The sequence below is a fragment of the Hyaena hyaena genome, unplaced genomic scaffold (assembly GCF_003009895.1).
Source record: "Hyaena hyaena isolate Hyena2069 unplaced genomic scaffold, ASM300989v1 scaffold_44, whole genome shotgun sequence".
Lineage (NCBI taxonomy): Eukaryota > Metazoa > Chordata > Mammalia > Carnivora > Hyaenidae > Hyaena > Hyaena hyaena.
The window spans coordinates 783,191-800,555 of record NW_024080676.1 but is presented as its reverse complement, the minus strand read 5'-3'; the positions used below and the strand labels follow the sequence as shown (position 1 = coordinate 800,555).

The following is a 17,365-nucleotide window of genomic DNA, read 5'->3' as shown; positions in this document are numbered from 1 at the left end:
TTTTCTTATGATGAAAACTTTTAAGGTCTACTCTCTTAGCAAGTTTTAAATATGCAATACAGTATTATTAACTATGGTCACCGTGTTGTACATTACATCCCTAGGGCTCACTTGTTTTATAATTGGAAATTTGTGTACTTTTTTGTCCACCTTCATGAATATTCAGTTTTAAAATAAAATTAATTACAATTAAAGTCTAGAAACATAGGAAATATAGATGACGGCTGTTGACTTTTTTTCTCTTTAATGGAATACATGTGCATACACATTGGCATGTCATTTGAAATGGAATCTCCAGATAATAAACATAGGCTGTAAGTATACAGACTTAACTTTAATATTTCCTTATCACATGAAGGTATGATGATGAATGACAAAGTATTCAATATATTGGGACGCTGAAAGAGACTTAATTTTATTTGGCATACCAAAAGAATAGAGGCTTTTTTCTACATTAGGTATATTATCAGAACAGTAACTATATTATTCTTTGTTATATGCATGAAAACATGCATTGTTTTCATATTAGAACTTAATTTCTGTAGGAACCATAAACTGCTGCAACCTTTTAAAACCAATTCGTTAATATGTATCAATAGCCTTAATGTTATGCCTTTGAAACAAGTAATTTTTTCTTTAGAAATATGGCTTAAGGAAACATTCAGTTTGGAAAATAGTGAAAATTTGCAAGCAAACTAAATGTCCTGTAATAGGAGAAAGAGTAAATTAACTCCACCAAATTTTAGTGTGGAATATCTTCCTTAAATGTTATAATGTCATCAAATCTAGTATGTTTGAAATACTTTTAATGGCAAGAGAATTTCTCTTTACCTAATGTTAAATAAGTGCTCTCAGCCTCTGTAAATTGAGCTAAAAGAACCTTGTTCTTTGATTTGGTCAACAGACTTTTATCTAATAAACTTTAATCTCTAAGTTTCAGGCCCAGTGCCTGGCTTACAAAGATGAATAGAGTCCTGATCCCGGATCTTTTCTAGGAAAGACGGGTGTACAAACATAATTACACTAAGGTCTGAAATCATAGAGGTATGTTTGTATTACAAAGGGATATAAAGGAGGAAATGAGCAATTCTGCTTACAAGGCCAGGGAAAGCCTCAAAGAGGTTTGAGCTAGGTTCTATTGGGTGAGTAAGAGTAGGTTATCATGAAGTAGAAAGGCATTTCAGGCAGAAGGACTATGTGCAGAGGCATTATGGTAGAAGATCTTGGTCCATCTGGGGAACTGTAGTGGTTAGATATGGCTGGGAAGAAGAGTAGAAGAAGAGTCAAGTTTATATTTCATCCTCTTGGCAGGGGAAAAGTAATTAAAGAGTTTTAGAAAGGGGCATACCATAATAAAATTGTCTTTGAGTGATTACTTGGGCTTTAGTGTAGAGGCCACATTTGAAAGGGTACTAAATGAGAGACATTAGGGTAATACTGCCATAGTTCAGATGTAGTGTTAAACGGCTGTGAATGAAGAGGAGAGGATGTCAGGCAGAAATTCAAGCGGCCACAGTAATAAGTTTTAGTGACGAATTGGACTTGTCCCTCAGTGAGAGAGAAAAGACAAAACCATGTCCAAATGTCCCTTGTGCCTTAAGGGACTAGATGGAGGGTAGTCCCATTAAGTAGGAGACAGATAAGTAAACCAGGAATAAAGGCAAAGCCATGTGGGAGAAGAGGTGCTGCAGGATCTTGAGATAGAGAAGTTGTTGAGTAGTTTTTTGGAGCTTAGCAGAAAGATTTGATCTGAAAACTTAGATAGCAGTGAACTCAGTTTCCCAGTTCATGAATATAACATTGTCCAGCAAGAGTGCAGAATTAGGAGAACCCTGGGGGAAGCTCTATCTAGTAGCCAGGAGACAGAAGAAACTTTAGAACTGAAGAACCAGGAAAGTATGTCTTCAAAGAAAATAGAATAGTCTGGAGTTAGTTTGCTACTGCTGTGTAACAAATTACCTCCAGCTTAATATCTTAAAACAACACTCATTTATGACTTACAGTTCTAGGGATCAGAAATCTGATGCAGCATGACTGGGTTCTCTGTTCAGGTTGTCAGATTTGCTTTCAAGCTCATTCTTGTTGGCAGAATTGCAGTTACGGGACTAAGGTTCTTGTTTTCCTTCTGGCCTGGAATCTTGGAAGGCCATCTTAGAATTCTGCTTACAAGTGTTTTATGAAGGATAAATGACAGATAATAACTGAGAAGTGTCAGTTGGTCATTGGGAAGTTTAATAAGATCAGTAGCAAGAGCACTCTAGCAGGATGGTAGAGGCAGAAGCTACATGCAGTTAAGATTGGGAGTTAACTGGAAATGAAAGTGTAACTGGGATATAGGGGCTTCTTTCAAACACCCTGTCTCAGATGGGACGGAGAATGTTGGGAATAATAAACTATAAACTAGGTCTCAAGGAAACTTGAAGGAATAAGCTCTAGACTACAGATGGAGTGATTAATTGTGAACCTGTAGGGGAACCCAGCTTCCTCAGAAATAGAAGGAAAGGAAGTATGGAGAGGATTATAGAAAAGTTTGTAAAGGGGGTGGGTGATGCTAGGCAGCTGAGAAATTGAGGGCATTACTGTCAAACGGCCTCAGTTTTCTCTTACAAGGTCAGTAGAAGAAAAAAAGCAAGTGAAGTTTTGGAATTGCTACTTTGTAGCCATGAGGCCTTTCATAAAATTGTTGAGTGAATGAACCCAGAGGTAATGGAGAGGCAAGAAACAAAGAATCCAGGTGCTCTCCACCTTGCCCACCAAACCACATCTGGCTCACCAGGCTCCTTTTTTGCTCCCTTCTCTTGTTATGTTCTTAAACTTGGTCTGATCTAGAATTGCTCAATAGATCCTCACTCAGAGGATGTAGATTTCCTGCTTACAAATTGCCTTAGGCTTTAACTATCTTAAAATCTTTTAGGTTACCTAAAGGATATCTAATTTACCATAGTTGACCAAAATTATTTTTCCCTCCTTAGCTTGCAAGGTATTTGAAGTCAAGGGACTTTGGATTTTTTCATCTTTGCATGTAGCACCTGTAGCACAGGCCTGGCAGGTAGGGAGTCCCTATTTCTCTAGCTATCCATGACCTAGACTTAAGGCTCCTCTTTTTATTTGTCCAGATTGTGCTATTTTTTTTCTCTTTAACTTACAGAAGATAGTCAGTCTTTACAAATATACATGTAAGTTTTAGAAATTTAATGGAAATATAACAAAAATACAGAAAAGTGCATATATTGTAAGTGTCCAGTTTTCTGAATTTTCAAAGTAAATATACCTGTATAACAGCATCCAGTTCAAGAAAACAGAGTGTATCACCAGCATCTCTTCATTCCCCTTTTATGTCTCCTACCAATCACTATTTCTCTATAGAGGTAACTACTATCATGACTTCTAATCCTAAATTAGTTTTTTAAATTCTTTCTATTTATTAAAAAAAATTTTTTTTAATGTTTATTTGTATTTGAGAGAGAGTGCTGGTGCAAGTGGGAAGGATTAGAGAGAGACTGAGACACAGAATCCAAAGCAGGCTTCAGGCTCTGAGCTGTCAGCACAGAGCCTTGCTGCAATGTGGGGCTGGAACTCCTGGGCCGTGAAATCATGACCTGAGCCAAAGTCGGACGCTCAATCAACTGAGCCACCCGGGCGCACCCAAAAATTACTTTTATTAGAACTTTATATAAATCAAATCATATAGTATGTACTTTGCCCTGTTAGGCTTCTTTCACTCAGCATTGTATTCATGCAGTTCATCTATGTTCTATGAAATAGTCTATTCATTATCTTTGCCTTACAATATTCCATTATATGAATCTATCACAAGTTTACTTATCCATTCGATTGTGGATGGATATTTGGATTGTCTCCAGGTATGAGTTATTTCTGATTGACGCTGCTTTGAACATGTCTTTTGGTGAACATATGTTTGCATTTCTGATGGGTATATATATCTAGAGGCAAAATTGCTAGGTTATAAGGTATGTGAATGTTTGCTTTAGTAGATCCTGCTAAATAGTTGTGCAATGCGGTTGTATAGTTATACCAAATTATACTTCTGCCAGCAGTGCTTGGGTTCCTCCCACATCTGTGCTAAGGTATGGCATTATCTGCCTTTTCCAATTTTAGCATTTCTGGTCTTATTTTGTATTTCTTTCATGGTTAGTGAGGTCACCATATATTTGTTTTCATATACTTTTTTTGGGCATTTGAATATCTTTTGTTGAAATTGTTTGTCTTTTTCTTTGAGATGTTTACTATTAATTTGTAAGGGTCCTTTATATATTCTGGTAAGTCTTCTGTTGAAAAATATACATATTCCATATATTTCTCCCCTATAAGTTTTCACTTTAATTCTGTCCTTGGTAAACAGATGTTCTTAGTTTAATTTGTTTGGTTTATTAAATTTTTCCTTTATGGTTATTGGTTTTCTGACCTGTTAAAATTGTTGCCTACTCCAACTTCATGAAAATATTCTCCTATGTTCTTTTAAAGGCTTTATTGTTTACCTTTTACATTTAGACATACAGTCCATCTGGAAATGATTTTTGTGTATGGTGTGGCAAGGGTGAAAGTTTTTTTTTTCCCATATGGATATTCAGTTGACTCCAATATCCTTTATTGAAAAAAAATCATCCTTTTAATATTGCAGTATTACTCTTTTCATAAATCTGGTGACCATACATATGTGGATCCATTTCTGGACTCTTTATTTTATTCCATGTGTCTATTTGCTTATCCTTGTGCCGATAACCATAGCTTAAATACTACAGCTTTATAATAAGTCTTGATATCTAGTAGTGTAAGTCCTCTAGGCACATTATTTTTTGCCGTCTAGATTGTTTTTGCACATAAATGTAACTTTAATCCAACAAATATTAAAAAAAATTTTTTAATGTTTTTATTTATTTTTGAGAGAGAGAGAGAGTGTGATCAGGGGAGGGGCAAAGAGAGTGAGAGAGACACAGAAACCAAAGCAGGCACCAGACCCTGGGCTGTTAGCAGGGCTAACAGAGCCTGACACAGGGCTTTAGCTCAGGAACCGCAAGATGATGACTTGAGCCAAAGTCAGATGCTTTACGGACTGAGCCACCCAGGTGCCCCATTCCAAGAAATATTTACTGAATACCTATTTACTATGTGCTGGGCATAGTAATAGATGTTGGGAATATAGCTGTCAATAGGATAAGCCTGGTTCTTTCTTTATAGTTGGGAAAGCCACTCACACAGGGTGAGATGAAAAAATGGCCTAGGATAGGGGCACCTTGGTGGCTCAATTGGTTAAGCATCTGACTTTGGCTCAGGTCATCATCTCACAGTTTGTGGGTTCGAGCCCTGCGTTGAGCTCAATGCTGATAGCTCATAGCCTGGAGCCTGCTTCATATTCTGTGTCTCCCTCCCTCTCTCTCTGCCCCTCACCAACTGGCACTCTGTCTCTAAACATTAAAAGAATTTAAAAAGAAAAGAAAAGAAAATGGCCTAGCATAGAGCCCTGAGGAACTCAGTATTTAAAGTCAGCAAGGAAGATTGAGAGCTAGTGAGAGAGAGCACTGGTATGCTATAGGGCACATAATCCTACATGTAAGAAAACCAAGAAAGGATGGCATGAAGGAAGCAAAGGAAAGGTATATCCAGAAATTGTGGTGAGTTATGCCAGTGTTACTGCAAGAGCAAGGAAGATGAAGACTGACCAAACATCCATTGGATTTAGCTCCAAGTGCTAGTGTGAACTTAATGAAGCAGTTTCTGTGGAGAGGTGAGGTGTGTGTCTTTATTAGACTATAAACTTTTAGATGGGAACAAAGTTTCCTGTTCAATTAGTGCTGAATGAATGTTATTTCATGATGATAATCAAATGATCTGCATACTCCTCATGATGAAAAAGTAATTGCTCTTCTAAATGGAGAATAATTTAGTACTCAAACCTTGGCTATTTTAGATAATCAAAAACTATATTTCATTCATTCATCCACTCATTCATTTATTCATCCATCTATTTATTCATTCTGCAAATGTCTTTGGAGCAACCACCAATTACCCAGGGCTCATAAACATTGTGCTAGAGATATAAGTAGGGTAGGAATGGAAGAAAGCCTAGAAGGATGTTTTTGACGCATGTATATCCCAATGAGTTAACTCTCCAATCTCTACTTTGACAGCCTTCCTTGACCATTCAAAGGGATATATGGTTAAGCGCTGTGATCTGAAGACATAATTTTAGAAAGGGCTTCCTTTCTAGTTAAATAAAAAACAGGATCTCAGTAAGGAAGGTCTTTGTTTTTGTTGGGGGTCCTTCTATAATTTATTATTTGTTTGGTAATTATTTACATCTTGGTATTTATGTTTGAGTCAATTTCTTTTTAGATTTGAATGTTAATTTTAGGAAAGGAAGAGTAGAAAGTACTTCATTTTCTTTTTTAAAAATATTTTAATGTTTTATTTTTGAGAGAGAGATCGAGACAGCGTGAGCAGGGGAGGGTCAGAGAGACGGAGACACAGAATCCGAAGCAGGCTTCAGGCTCTGAGCTGTCAGCACAGAGCCCGATGTGGGACTCAAACCCATGAACCGTGAGATCATGACCTGAGCCGAAGTCGGAAGCCCAACCAATTGAGCCACCCAGGCTTCCCTCTTTTCAAATATAATACAATTACATTAAGTATGGGCAGTGCTAATTACTGATTGCCATTTATCAAGGGTCAGGTGCTAAAGTTTATTTTTCTTCATTGTGTGAATTATTATTAGGCCTTTACTTGTGGTCAAGCGGATTAATAAATGTCCAAGTAAACCACTTTCAAATACACCTGAATCACTTAAGAATTTCTACCAATAAAGGCTCCTGAGTGGCTCAGTTGGTTAAGCATTCGACTTCAACTCAGGTCATGATCTCATGGTTTGTGGGTTCAAGCCCAGTGTCAGGCTCTGCTCTGGCAGTGTGGAGCCTGCTTGGAATTCTCTCTCTCTCACTCTCTCTCTCTCTGCCCATCCCCTACTTGTACTCTCTCTTTAAATAAACAAACTTTAAAAAAAAAAAAGAAAAAAGTAATTACTACCAATAAAATCTTGACATATTAATTATAAATAATTTTTAAAATCTTTTTTTTTAAACAAGTCTTGGTAAGGATTTAATGAGGGAGCTTTTTTTTTTTTTACTTAATTGAAGTACTTGAAAATGTAGAAGTTTGGTAGGTTAGGGAAATCTTCAGGAATAAGATTAACCTTGAATGATCCTGACAGACTCTGGAATGCAAATGATAAGTACAGCACATTGGCAGAAGTAAGGTTTTCTTTAGGAGAGCAGAGGAATAGAAAAAATGGGGAATATAAAAGAAGTTCACAGTAGAATAAGAAGGCCATTTAGTTCTTTTAAAAAGAGCTGTTCACAGGTTGATCCACAATAATTTTTTTCCTCTTAAATAGTTTTGTTTTTTTTCCTTAGAAATAACTAGAAACATGGAGCGCCTGGGTGGCTCAGTAGGTTAAGCGTCCGACTTCGGCTCAGGTCATGATCTCATGGTTCGTGGGTTTGAGCCCCGCGTCAGGCTCTGTGCTGACAGCCAGTTCAGAGCCTGGAGCCTGCTTCAGATTCTGTGTCTCCGTCTCTCTCTGACTCTTCACTGCTCACGCTGTCTCTCTCTCAGAAATAAATAAAAAACATAAAGAAAGAAAGAAAGAGAGCGAACGAACTAGAAACAAAGACCACTAACACTACAGATTGGTAGTCTCTGGTAATACTATAATTCTCATTGGTGAAGAAAGGAAATAGAGAATTAAGACAGTTTTAAATGATGCTTAACATTTTTAGTTCCAAGTTCAATCAGTGTAGTCATCAACTGACATTTACTCCGAACCCCTTGGGTGAATGGCATTGAACCAAATCCCACAAGAAATAATATCTTCTGCCTACGTGAGCAAAGTGGTAGTTGAACTATTGCTCTCAGAAGCTATGGATGATAAGAGTTGATGTTAATATGCTGTGAGATTCCAGCCTTGGAGTCATGAGGTTAAGATAGGGAAAATATACACCAAAAAAATTTTTTTTTGAAAAACAGAAACTATTTACAAGGAAGTCACTGCCCTATGCAATGAAACACTAAATGTCAAACTATTTTTAATATTTCACCAAATATTATTTTAGCTTAAAAGAGTTGAATTTTATTTGATTGATCATGGTATGAATAATGAAGAGTAAACTTTCATTTTGACAAGTAAAATAAGGAGAAGAGTTGATTCAGAGCATGTCAAGTAGAATCTAAAGTGATTTGTGCCTTCATTGAAAACTCAAATACAAAGAAATCTTGGTGGATGTAAAAAATTTGTGACTGAAACCTATTTTACCTGATCTCCACAGTTAATATCACATTTAGTATTAAGGTATTTTCATTCTATAAAAATGTTTCTTTTTAAGGTTGGTCAGATTTCAAGTATTTATCTTTTCCTAGTAGTCTCCCCTCTCCATTCCCTCCCCATCCCAATTTCTTTTCCTCGGATAGGGTTCCTATTGCTGGCTACCCAGCCATCACCATTCTAATACCATTTAAGGTAGCTCTGATGGGTTTATTTATTTTGAGTCCTTCAATCTAGTTTCTTTTTTAACCTGGCTTCCTAAATCAAGTTGACAAACCAATTTATTTTTCTCCCTTTTCATTTCAACAATTCGCGATTCAGATTGGTAGGAAAATATAACGTAATCCGGGCACAACCTCTTCCCCTTGGAATCCGTATTTGCGAGGCTTCCTCCTTTCCTTGGCTGAACGTGCTTAAGTCAGGCAGAGTACCTAGTGAAGGACTTCAGCCCCCACAGTTCCCTGTGCGCGCATGCCCTCTCCTCTTACAGTTGTCAAAGTGCTTTTGCCAGAGCGGTCACATAATCAACCTGAAAGAAGAAAATAAATACTGTACACTTTTTAATTTTATCGATCCTTAAAAACTGGACACTCAAAGGTAACTGCTACTAAGAATTTGTTACTTGAGATCGGGTGATTGCATGTTAAGGAAGATCTATTGTGTGTGTGGTGGGGGGAGGGGAAGGAGGTATCTATTTCTCGGACTTTGCTGTAAATAAGAAAAAAGAAAAAAGGAAACACACCCAAACAAACTAGACAAGCAGTTGCCGAAAGATATTGTATATTAACTTTGTAAATGTTATCTTAATCTATTGCTTTGCTTTTGTTTAAAAAGGTCTTATTTATTAAAGATGGGTCTTGACCTTGACAGAATGAATTTATGCAGAAAGTGAAATTTATATCTTTAAGGAGTGTTTAGAAGAGAAATGGGTGTTCCTGGTATGTGGTATGATAAAAAAATTTTAATTAAATAAATATATTAATTGTATATTATAAAATATTCTGAGTACAGCTTACTTTTAAGCTTTTTTGCTACAGTACAGCGTTAATTTTTCTATCAAGAGCATGTAGTTTAAACTGAAGGCATTAGCACAAAGCATCAATACGAGCATCAGAAAAGCTGAATGATATTAAAATTATAATCAAATGGGTATTTCAGCCATGATGATATGGCTATTGTAAAGACAATTCTAGCCCACTGGAAGCAACTCAGCTCCCAGATTATAATGGTTTACTGCAGCACTGCTTGAACCAAGTCTGAAAATGTCTTTCTATGTCCATTTTCTTTGGCAGCGATAGAACTTTGTGCTGTTGTGAATCTGAGCTTTGCTTGCCTCTTTGTGTCATATTTTACAGTGCAGATCAAAGCCATTGTTTTAGACCAAGGAAACTGAGGAACATAAAATCAATCTTATGTAGGTTTTATTGGTAGTAGCTAACAATTTGTGAGGTATATTGATTGGGCTGGGTATTTATGGGGGGGGTTTGAAGGGGAGGAATGAGTAGAGAGTAAGGTGGCTATGAAGCATTTTGTTGAGCCCACTATTCTGTGTATGAAACTTGAAAATGAAAGATTAACCATTTTAAAGATAGTCTTTAATAAAATAGTAGAACTACTTTTAATTCCATTTCTTGATCTGACATATTTTGCTTAATGGTTAACGGTGGTGGCATCTCCATTTTCCAATACATTTATTTTATAACAGTTATGAGGATGTCCAAAGGCAGAGTTTCTGTGTGTATCTGGATGTCCTTTCACAAATGTTCTGAGAAAGATGCTTCTCCAAGTTATCTGAGTTAATTGAGTTTTATATATATATATAATTGCATATATATATTGCATATATATATATATATAACTTTGTTGCAATTATACTGAATCATCATCTAAAAATAATTATATGTTTGGTCATATGCTCTTTTAACATCTCAAAATATTTGTTTTCAGAGTCTCAGCATTATAATATTCACATATTTAAAACAATTAATTTGTTCTAAAGGACAACCTAGCTCAGTGATAACTATGTGTATGGAAATCTCCTGATTTTGAGTGATTACTATTTTCATCCTTGAATGAGAAAACAGGCTGTATGGCAGAGGTGAATATAGCCCTTCTTTGAGAGATGGAAAATACCATACACTCCTTATATGGCTAAATGAAGCAGTGATGGCAATGCACTATAATTACAATGTATGAGAATTTGGGACTTTGTACTAAGCTATTTTTAACGCTTTTGCTAGCATATGGTAATTCAGGGTCTTCAAACCATAATCTTTCATTGCTAATACCAGTGATAAGAGAATGGATTCTAAATTTGCCAAAGTCTTGTGACCAAGGCAGCATCAGGAGGATTCAAAAATGAAAATCTGGCAACCTCAGAAGTATCTTGACTTTCTACTTAAACCTCAGGGGGATTTTTTTAAAGCTCCGCCCCTATCCCATCTCACTGTCAATCTGTCTCTCTCTCTCTCTCTGACCTCAAATCCAACCAGAACATTTCTCTACTCTGTACAGAAATTCTCAGGCTCCTGTTGAGACCTGAATCACTGAGAAGCCAAGAAATTTCTTGTGTCATAGAATTGGAGACAAGAAGATTGGAGAATAAGCAGACAAACTCCAATCCTTACAGTAACAAGAAGCAAGCACTTACGAACGTTTCAGTAGATTTTTTTTTTTTTTTTACCTCTTTTAAAACGGTGGTTTTTTATGTCTCCTAACAAAATGGAGTAGCTGCAGCTACTGGGAGGCCAGAGAATGATTGTGCAGCTGAATCCTCCTGCTAACAAATGCCAAGGATTTCCTCCCTCGCGGTTCGCTGCTGCTAAACCAAACAATTATCAACGCAAGAAGGCAGTTTGCTAATCAAGAGGGATAAGACTGCTGTTTCTTTAAAGTGCGGAGCAGGGAAAGGGGGAAGAAAGGGTCGTGTGCGGTGTCTTTTTAACCTTGCTGAAGGACGCAGCAGTATTTATTGACGTATGCAAATAACTGGGGGAGGGTGGTGCTTGGGAAAAAACAGGAACCAGAATCAGTTTCTCATTGCAGGGTGAACGCTCTGAGTTCCGGTGAAGGGAAAAGAGACGTGGCGAAATTGCTGTCTTTCTGTCTTATAAGCACATCTCTCACTAATACAGAAAAGGAACCAAGACATCAGAAAGGGTGAAGACGCTCTCACAGTATTTTTAGAGACCTTGCACGAGCCCTCCCCCCGCCCCCATCCCCAGCCCGACCTGTTCTTCTAAATGGGAGATTATGGATTTGCATTGCAATTGGCTAGTAGCGGTGGCACTGGATTTTCGCAAGTAAAACACCCGCCCGCTTTAGCGAGGGGCATTAACGATCACATTAACAATAACGCGTCTCTCTTTTTTCCCGTTTCAGCTGCGCAAACCATGCAGGATGATTTACTGATGGACAAAAGCAAAACCCAGCCCCAGCCCCAGCAGCAGCGGCAGCAGCAGCAGCCCCAGCCCGAACCCAGCGCAGCCGAAGCCCCGTCCACGCCCCTCTCCTCAGAGACCCCCAAGCCGGAGGACAGCAGCGCAGTGCCGGCCCTCAGCCCCGCCGCGGCCGCGCCGGCCCCCAACGGCCCCGACAAGATGCAGATGGAATCGCCGCTCCTGCCGGGCTTGAGTTTCCACCAGCCCCCTCAGCAGCCGCCGCCGCCTCAGGAGCCCGCGGCGCCGGGCGCGTCGCTGTCGCCGTCCTTCGGCAGCACCTGGTCCACGGGCACCACGAACGCGGTGGAGGACAGCTTCTTCCAGGGGATCACCCCAGTCAACGGGACCATGCTCTTCCAGAACTTCCCGCACCACGTCAACCCAGTCTTCGGGGGCACCTTCTCTCCGCAGATCGGCCTGGCGCAGACCCAGCACCACCAGCAGCCGCCGCCGCCGGCGCCGCAGCCCGCGCAACCCGCGCAGCCCCCGCAGGCACAGCCCCCGCAGCAGCGCCGCTCGCCCGCCAGCCCCAGCCAGGCGCCCTACGCGCAGAGGAGTGCGGCCGCGGCGTACGGCCACCAGCCCATCATGACCAGCAAGCCGTCCTCGTCCTCGGCTGCAGTCGCCGCCGCGGCCGCGGCCGCCGCTTCGTCAGCCTCGTCCAGCTGGAACACGCACCAGAGTGTGAACGCCGCCTGGAGCGCGCCGTCCAACCCGTGGGGCGGCCTGCCGGCTGGCCGGGACCCTCGCCGGGCGGTCGGCGTGGGCGTGGGCGTGGGCGTCGGGGTGCCCTCACCGCTCAACCCCATCTCGCCGCTCAAAAAGCCCTTCTCCAGCAATGTGATCGCGCCGCCCAAGTTCCCCCGCGCGGCCCCGCTCACCTCCAAGTCCTGGATGGAGGATAACGCTTTCCGGACGGATAATGGTAACAATCTGTTGCCATTTCAGGTAATGCTCCATTGCACCTGCACACACCTTCTACCCCGCTCCCTTTGCCCCTTCTTCCTTGCCATTTAACCGTCCACTGATTTTTGGTCTTTAAAAAAATGCATCGATGTCCAGCTCCCTTCTCCCCTTCCAAAGCCTCCATTTCACCGGAGCTGTTGCAGTACCGGGGACAAGGGTGGGGGAACTGTGACCGCTTGAGGGATCCTATTTAACCGCCGTGATAAGATAGAAAAGGGCCTTTTTCTTTTGATTTATTTTTTCCTTCACCGTGTATGTGCCTCTTATTTTGACCTTCTTTAACAAATAAAGGTGCAAGGTGCTGGCATGGTCCCAGGATGAGTAGACTGAGATTCCTGTCATTTTAAGTAGCTGCATATTTCAGGTTATGCAGTCCTGGGTTCAGAGTGCCGCCTGAAAGCCATCCACTCCTAAACTACCCTGGGCCTACTCTTAAAGAGGTTAACAGCCCTTGAGTGGTGCTATTTCAGACAGTTGCATATGCTCAATTAAACTAATGTGAACACATGTGTTTATGTCTCGCTAAGGTGCTGGCATCATTAATAGCAATCAGCATATTGCCCCTGCCGGGAAAATTATGAGTGTGAGCTTCCAATAAACTCCCAAACTCCTTCAGGGACCCAGTTGGAAGAGTGGAAATTCTAGGGGTAACCCTTCCGATGTTACCTAGAAGAAGGACTTAGACATTGTTTTTCTAGAGCAAAGAGACAATAGGACGCGACCTTCAGAGCCATATTGCAATGGAGTCTATTTGCTAGCTAGCACTGAAATATTTAAAGCTGCAGTGTCCTTCAGTTGGGTTATTTAAGAAGACAATGCAGATCAATTACACCATTTGAAACTGGGCAAAGGGAAAGTCTTGCAACTTTAATGAAAAATGAGCCTTGTGTCTTGGTGTTAAATACCAGTGAAAAACCCAGGAAATGCCCCAGACAAAAAGGTTGAATGGAGTGTCCTTATTCTGTTCTTGTTTTCTAATCCAGCCCACGGACACATCAGTTAGTCGGCAGTGTCCTGAACATCTTGAGTTGGAAAGGGGTGGTGAGGGTGAGTGTTCACTGGGGGCTTTTGTTCTCAGGCAAACATCTATCCTTCACTTATAAATTGATTTGGCTATAAGATCAGTTAAAAAAGAAAAGAAAAAAGGAAGGAGAGAGGAGGACTTTGGATAAGACCCAATTTGGGTGGTCAAGGAAATGAAACAAATCCTTGGAGTATTGCTGAAAAACGGCAGAACCGACATTTGACGGAGGTAGTCGAAAGCATCAGGTGCAATTGGAGCCTTCATTTTGTTGTTCTTTACATTTCAGATGTGATGTTTGGGGTGGCTCCCATCCATGAGGGAGGAGATAGGGTTATTGAGAAGCACATGATTCTCTAGGCTAGAGCCTAGACAGTTCAAGGGAGTCCATGAAACTTGTAAATGTTGTGTATGAGAGTTTTTCATGAGAGAGGATCTTGACAAATTTTCACAGGGATCCTTTAGGCATGGAGGATTTTAATATTAAGGTGTATTTCTTTCCATTGTTCTAAAGTTTGTTTTAATAAAATGAAGAGACACTGCAAGATGAAATTAGTTTGGTAGAGAAAAGCAGGAATCTGCTTTCTGGAATTTCTCTACGTGCTTATTTTTGTGGGGAGGGAATAGAACAGGGAGGCTGCATTTGGTAGGAGAGCCCTTTTTCTAAGAGTTCCTCTGTTGCTTCCTATCCAAGTCCAGTCTTATAAGATAACCTAAAATCTGATAGGGAGGTTTAGGGGTAAGAGTTGATGCTGTAGACATCACTTACCTTTTTCTAAGAGGCGAGTCTGAATACAACTAGCTTTTGATCAATTGTCTCTGGAAATGAGGACTGAGTAGAGATTAAATCCATGAGACTTCCCCCAAACTCCTATTGACAAGTAGTGTAGTAGTGTATAGATTGCCAGTTGTTTCTCAGCAAGCCATTTACCAGTTATGCTAATGAGAGCCAGACAGACTGGTTTGACTTTGGTTTCTTGTCTTTTCATCCATCCCTGGAGGTGCTATTGAGAAGGCAAAAATGGCCAGAAGATTTGTACGAGGAGAGATTTTATTTAAAATTGAGCTTTATATATTTGGCCTCAGGAAAAATTACATGGACTTCATGTCTCGCTTCTTTGTCTTACGTAAAATGGAGCTTCAGTGTTTTGAAGCAATAGTGGAACCAAATGAGGAGTAACCTGGTTGTTCTTTGACTTTGAGTTGGAATCTTACAAGAATGGAGTTAAGTATCTCACATAGGTTTAAAAAACAAAACACCCTGAGTCTTGTGTTTAGAATTTTACATGTGTGTGCATTTATTTAAATCATTTTTCTGTGAAAGGGAGAAAATAAGAAGTCCTAGAGTCTTTATTTTACAGACTCTCAGCTAAAAGGGGCTTGCAACAGTGATCTACTCTAATGTATCTTAACGTGTATTTTTGAAATCCATGTCCCTTCAGTGCTGCTTCGCCCTCTTTTGCAAAGCAGCACAATAGATTTTTTTTTTTTTTTGGAGCTTTTCTTCTATAGTTTATATTATAAAAGCAATAGCTGTATTTGAATGTGGTTTTCCAAACTACATGTTACTTACCCTCTTCTCTCAATTCTAACAAAGTTGATTGGTTTCCCTGAGTTGGGGTGGCTGCTTCCTTCAGGTTTATCTGTATGTAATAGCCATTTCATTTATGTAAATAAGGAAACTGAGGTCCTAAGAGGTAGAGTGACATAGCTCTACTTTAAAGGTTTGGCTAATTTTGTTAATGTGTCTTCTTAACTTTCCTGTAGCACTAGTGCCGTCAGGTAGAATTAATTTTAAGTCAGGTACTCTTTGGGCTCCATGTAAAGGGATTTAAGGTTATGGAACTATCTAGTGAGGCTCTCTGGCTGTTGTCTCTTGGTGATGTACCTTCTGCTAACTGGCTCAGGAACAGTGAGGCACTCCCCTGGGGGAATTATAAATATGCATCATTCTATATTTATATAAGACAGAAAAGCCTGGCTGGGTCTGTAAAAGGACTAAAGCAGAGATATTTTCTATAGGTAGTGAATGTGGGTTTATATAGCATTTTTGTCCAGAGTTTAGAAGGGAGTTTTAAGAATACCTGTTCTATCACTCTTTATTTTTCGGAGGAGGAAATTGAAATCCCATTATGTGATATTCTTTGCTCGAGTTTGGGTGGGTAGTTTGTATCAGAAGTAGGCTTTGGAGGCAGATTGCCTAGGTTTCAAAATCTTAACCCTGCCATTCACTTGCTTTGTAATCTTGAGTAAATTATGCATACATATTGACCCTCAATACCTTTATCTGTAAAATGGGAATAATAACAATTCCTTGCTTCATATGAGTTCAAATGAGAAACTGCATTAGCACAGTGCTTGGCTCATAGTAAAGCACCACATAAATGTTGGGCTACGATTATTGTTATTGTAATGGTGACCAGAAGTTCTGCATGGTCTTATCATAGTGTGGATTACTGATTTCTTCTACAGTGTAATATGAATAACCATAAACTTCTATACAATGTTGTGTGGTCCTTTTTCTGTCTGAGGGTACCCTCTGGTTACTGTAACAATGTGGTGACCCACCATTTACTTACGAGCCAGGCCCTGTGCTAAACAGTTTAGGGATAGGTTCTCATTGGAACTCCTTTGAGGTTCAGAACTGTTATAATCCTTATTATACTTGACAGAGAAATTGAGAGTTAGTACATTTACTTCATTTGCTCATGATCACACAGCCAGTAATTGTCAGAGTTGGGATTTGAACCTAGGCAGTCTGCCTCCAGAGCCAGTCTCCACTCTAATACCTTGGGCATGATAGCTCTAGGACATCAGTTAATAGTGCAGTGTAGAGACAGGAGACGGGACAGAATCTGTACTTGACCTTATGATATGCTCTGGAAATAGTGCTTTTAAAAAATTTGTACTGATGGAAATGGAGGAAGAAAAATATGGTGCTCATATATTTACTGCCACTTATTTGCAACAGTAGTTAGTATTTCCCTCTATTATTTATTTACTTAATTTATGTATTTTGAATACTGTATTTTGGGGGGAAATTGCCAATTATGTTTTGCTTTTCTTTCTCATCTCTGCTTATATCCCTCTCCACTTCCCTCACTCCAAATTGAAAGACTTATTTTCTGGTAGAAGTCTAGTTAAATGTAATTCAGTGTTAATTTTGCTAGTGGGTTATCTATAACAGAGGAACAAATTTCTTATGTGAATTAATGGGAATATAGATTATTTTTAAAAATAAATAAGCTTATTTATAATAAAATTTTAGGAAAGATTAATATTTTTCAAGTCTGTGCTCCTTTTTTTTTTTGTAAGCCATCTTTTTAGGAAGTAATATATAAATTGTCTAGTTTCTGCTTGCTCTTGACTAAGGTTAGTATGACCTAGATTTAAAACTGGAGACTCTTCTGTTGTTGGTTTCTTAACTACTGCTCTAATGCAAAACCACTTATGGTCCACCCAACCCCGCAAACTGTTTCAGAGCCTATTATGACATGGTTACCCTGAATGCCAACAAAGCCACATTATCTATATTCTTTTTAAAAGACAGGTTGTTTAGGAAATATTAGAAGGTTTTGGCTGCTACTAAAAACAATAATATCA

General features: G+C 39.5%; 1 protein-coding gene across 6 annotated transcripts in view; it reads left to right on the top strand.

Moving 5' to 3' along the window:
- The window catches only part of CPEB3 (cytoplasmic polyadenylation element binding protein 3), a 191,860-nt gene that overhangs the window by 22,190 nt on the left and 152,305 nt on the right, over positions 1 to 17,365 (top strand). For 2 of the 6 annotated variants that reach the window (XM_039230194.1, XM_039230188.1), the window contains exons 3-4: positions 11,381 to 11,494; positions 11,717 to 12,723. In XM_039230194.1, the coding sequence (XP_039086125.1) occupies positions 11,728 to 12,723 (996 nt within the window). In that variant the 5' untranslated portion in view covers positions 11,381 to 11,494; positions 11,717 to 11,727. Of the gene's footprint in view, positions 1 to 8,873; positions 8,933 to 11,367; positions 11,495 to 11,716; positions 12,724 to 17,365 lie in introns of those variants that run through there. The other 4 variants (XM_039230189.1, XM_039230191.1, XM_039230192.1 and 1 more) reach the window with 3 other exon arrangements.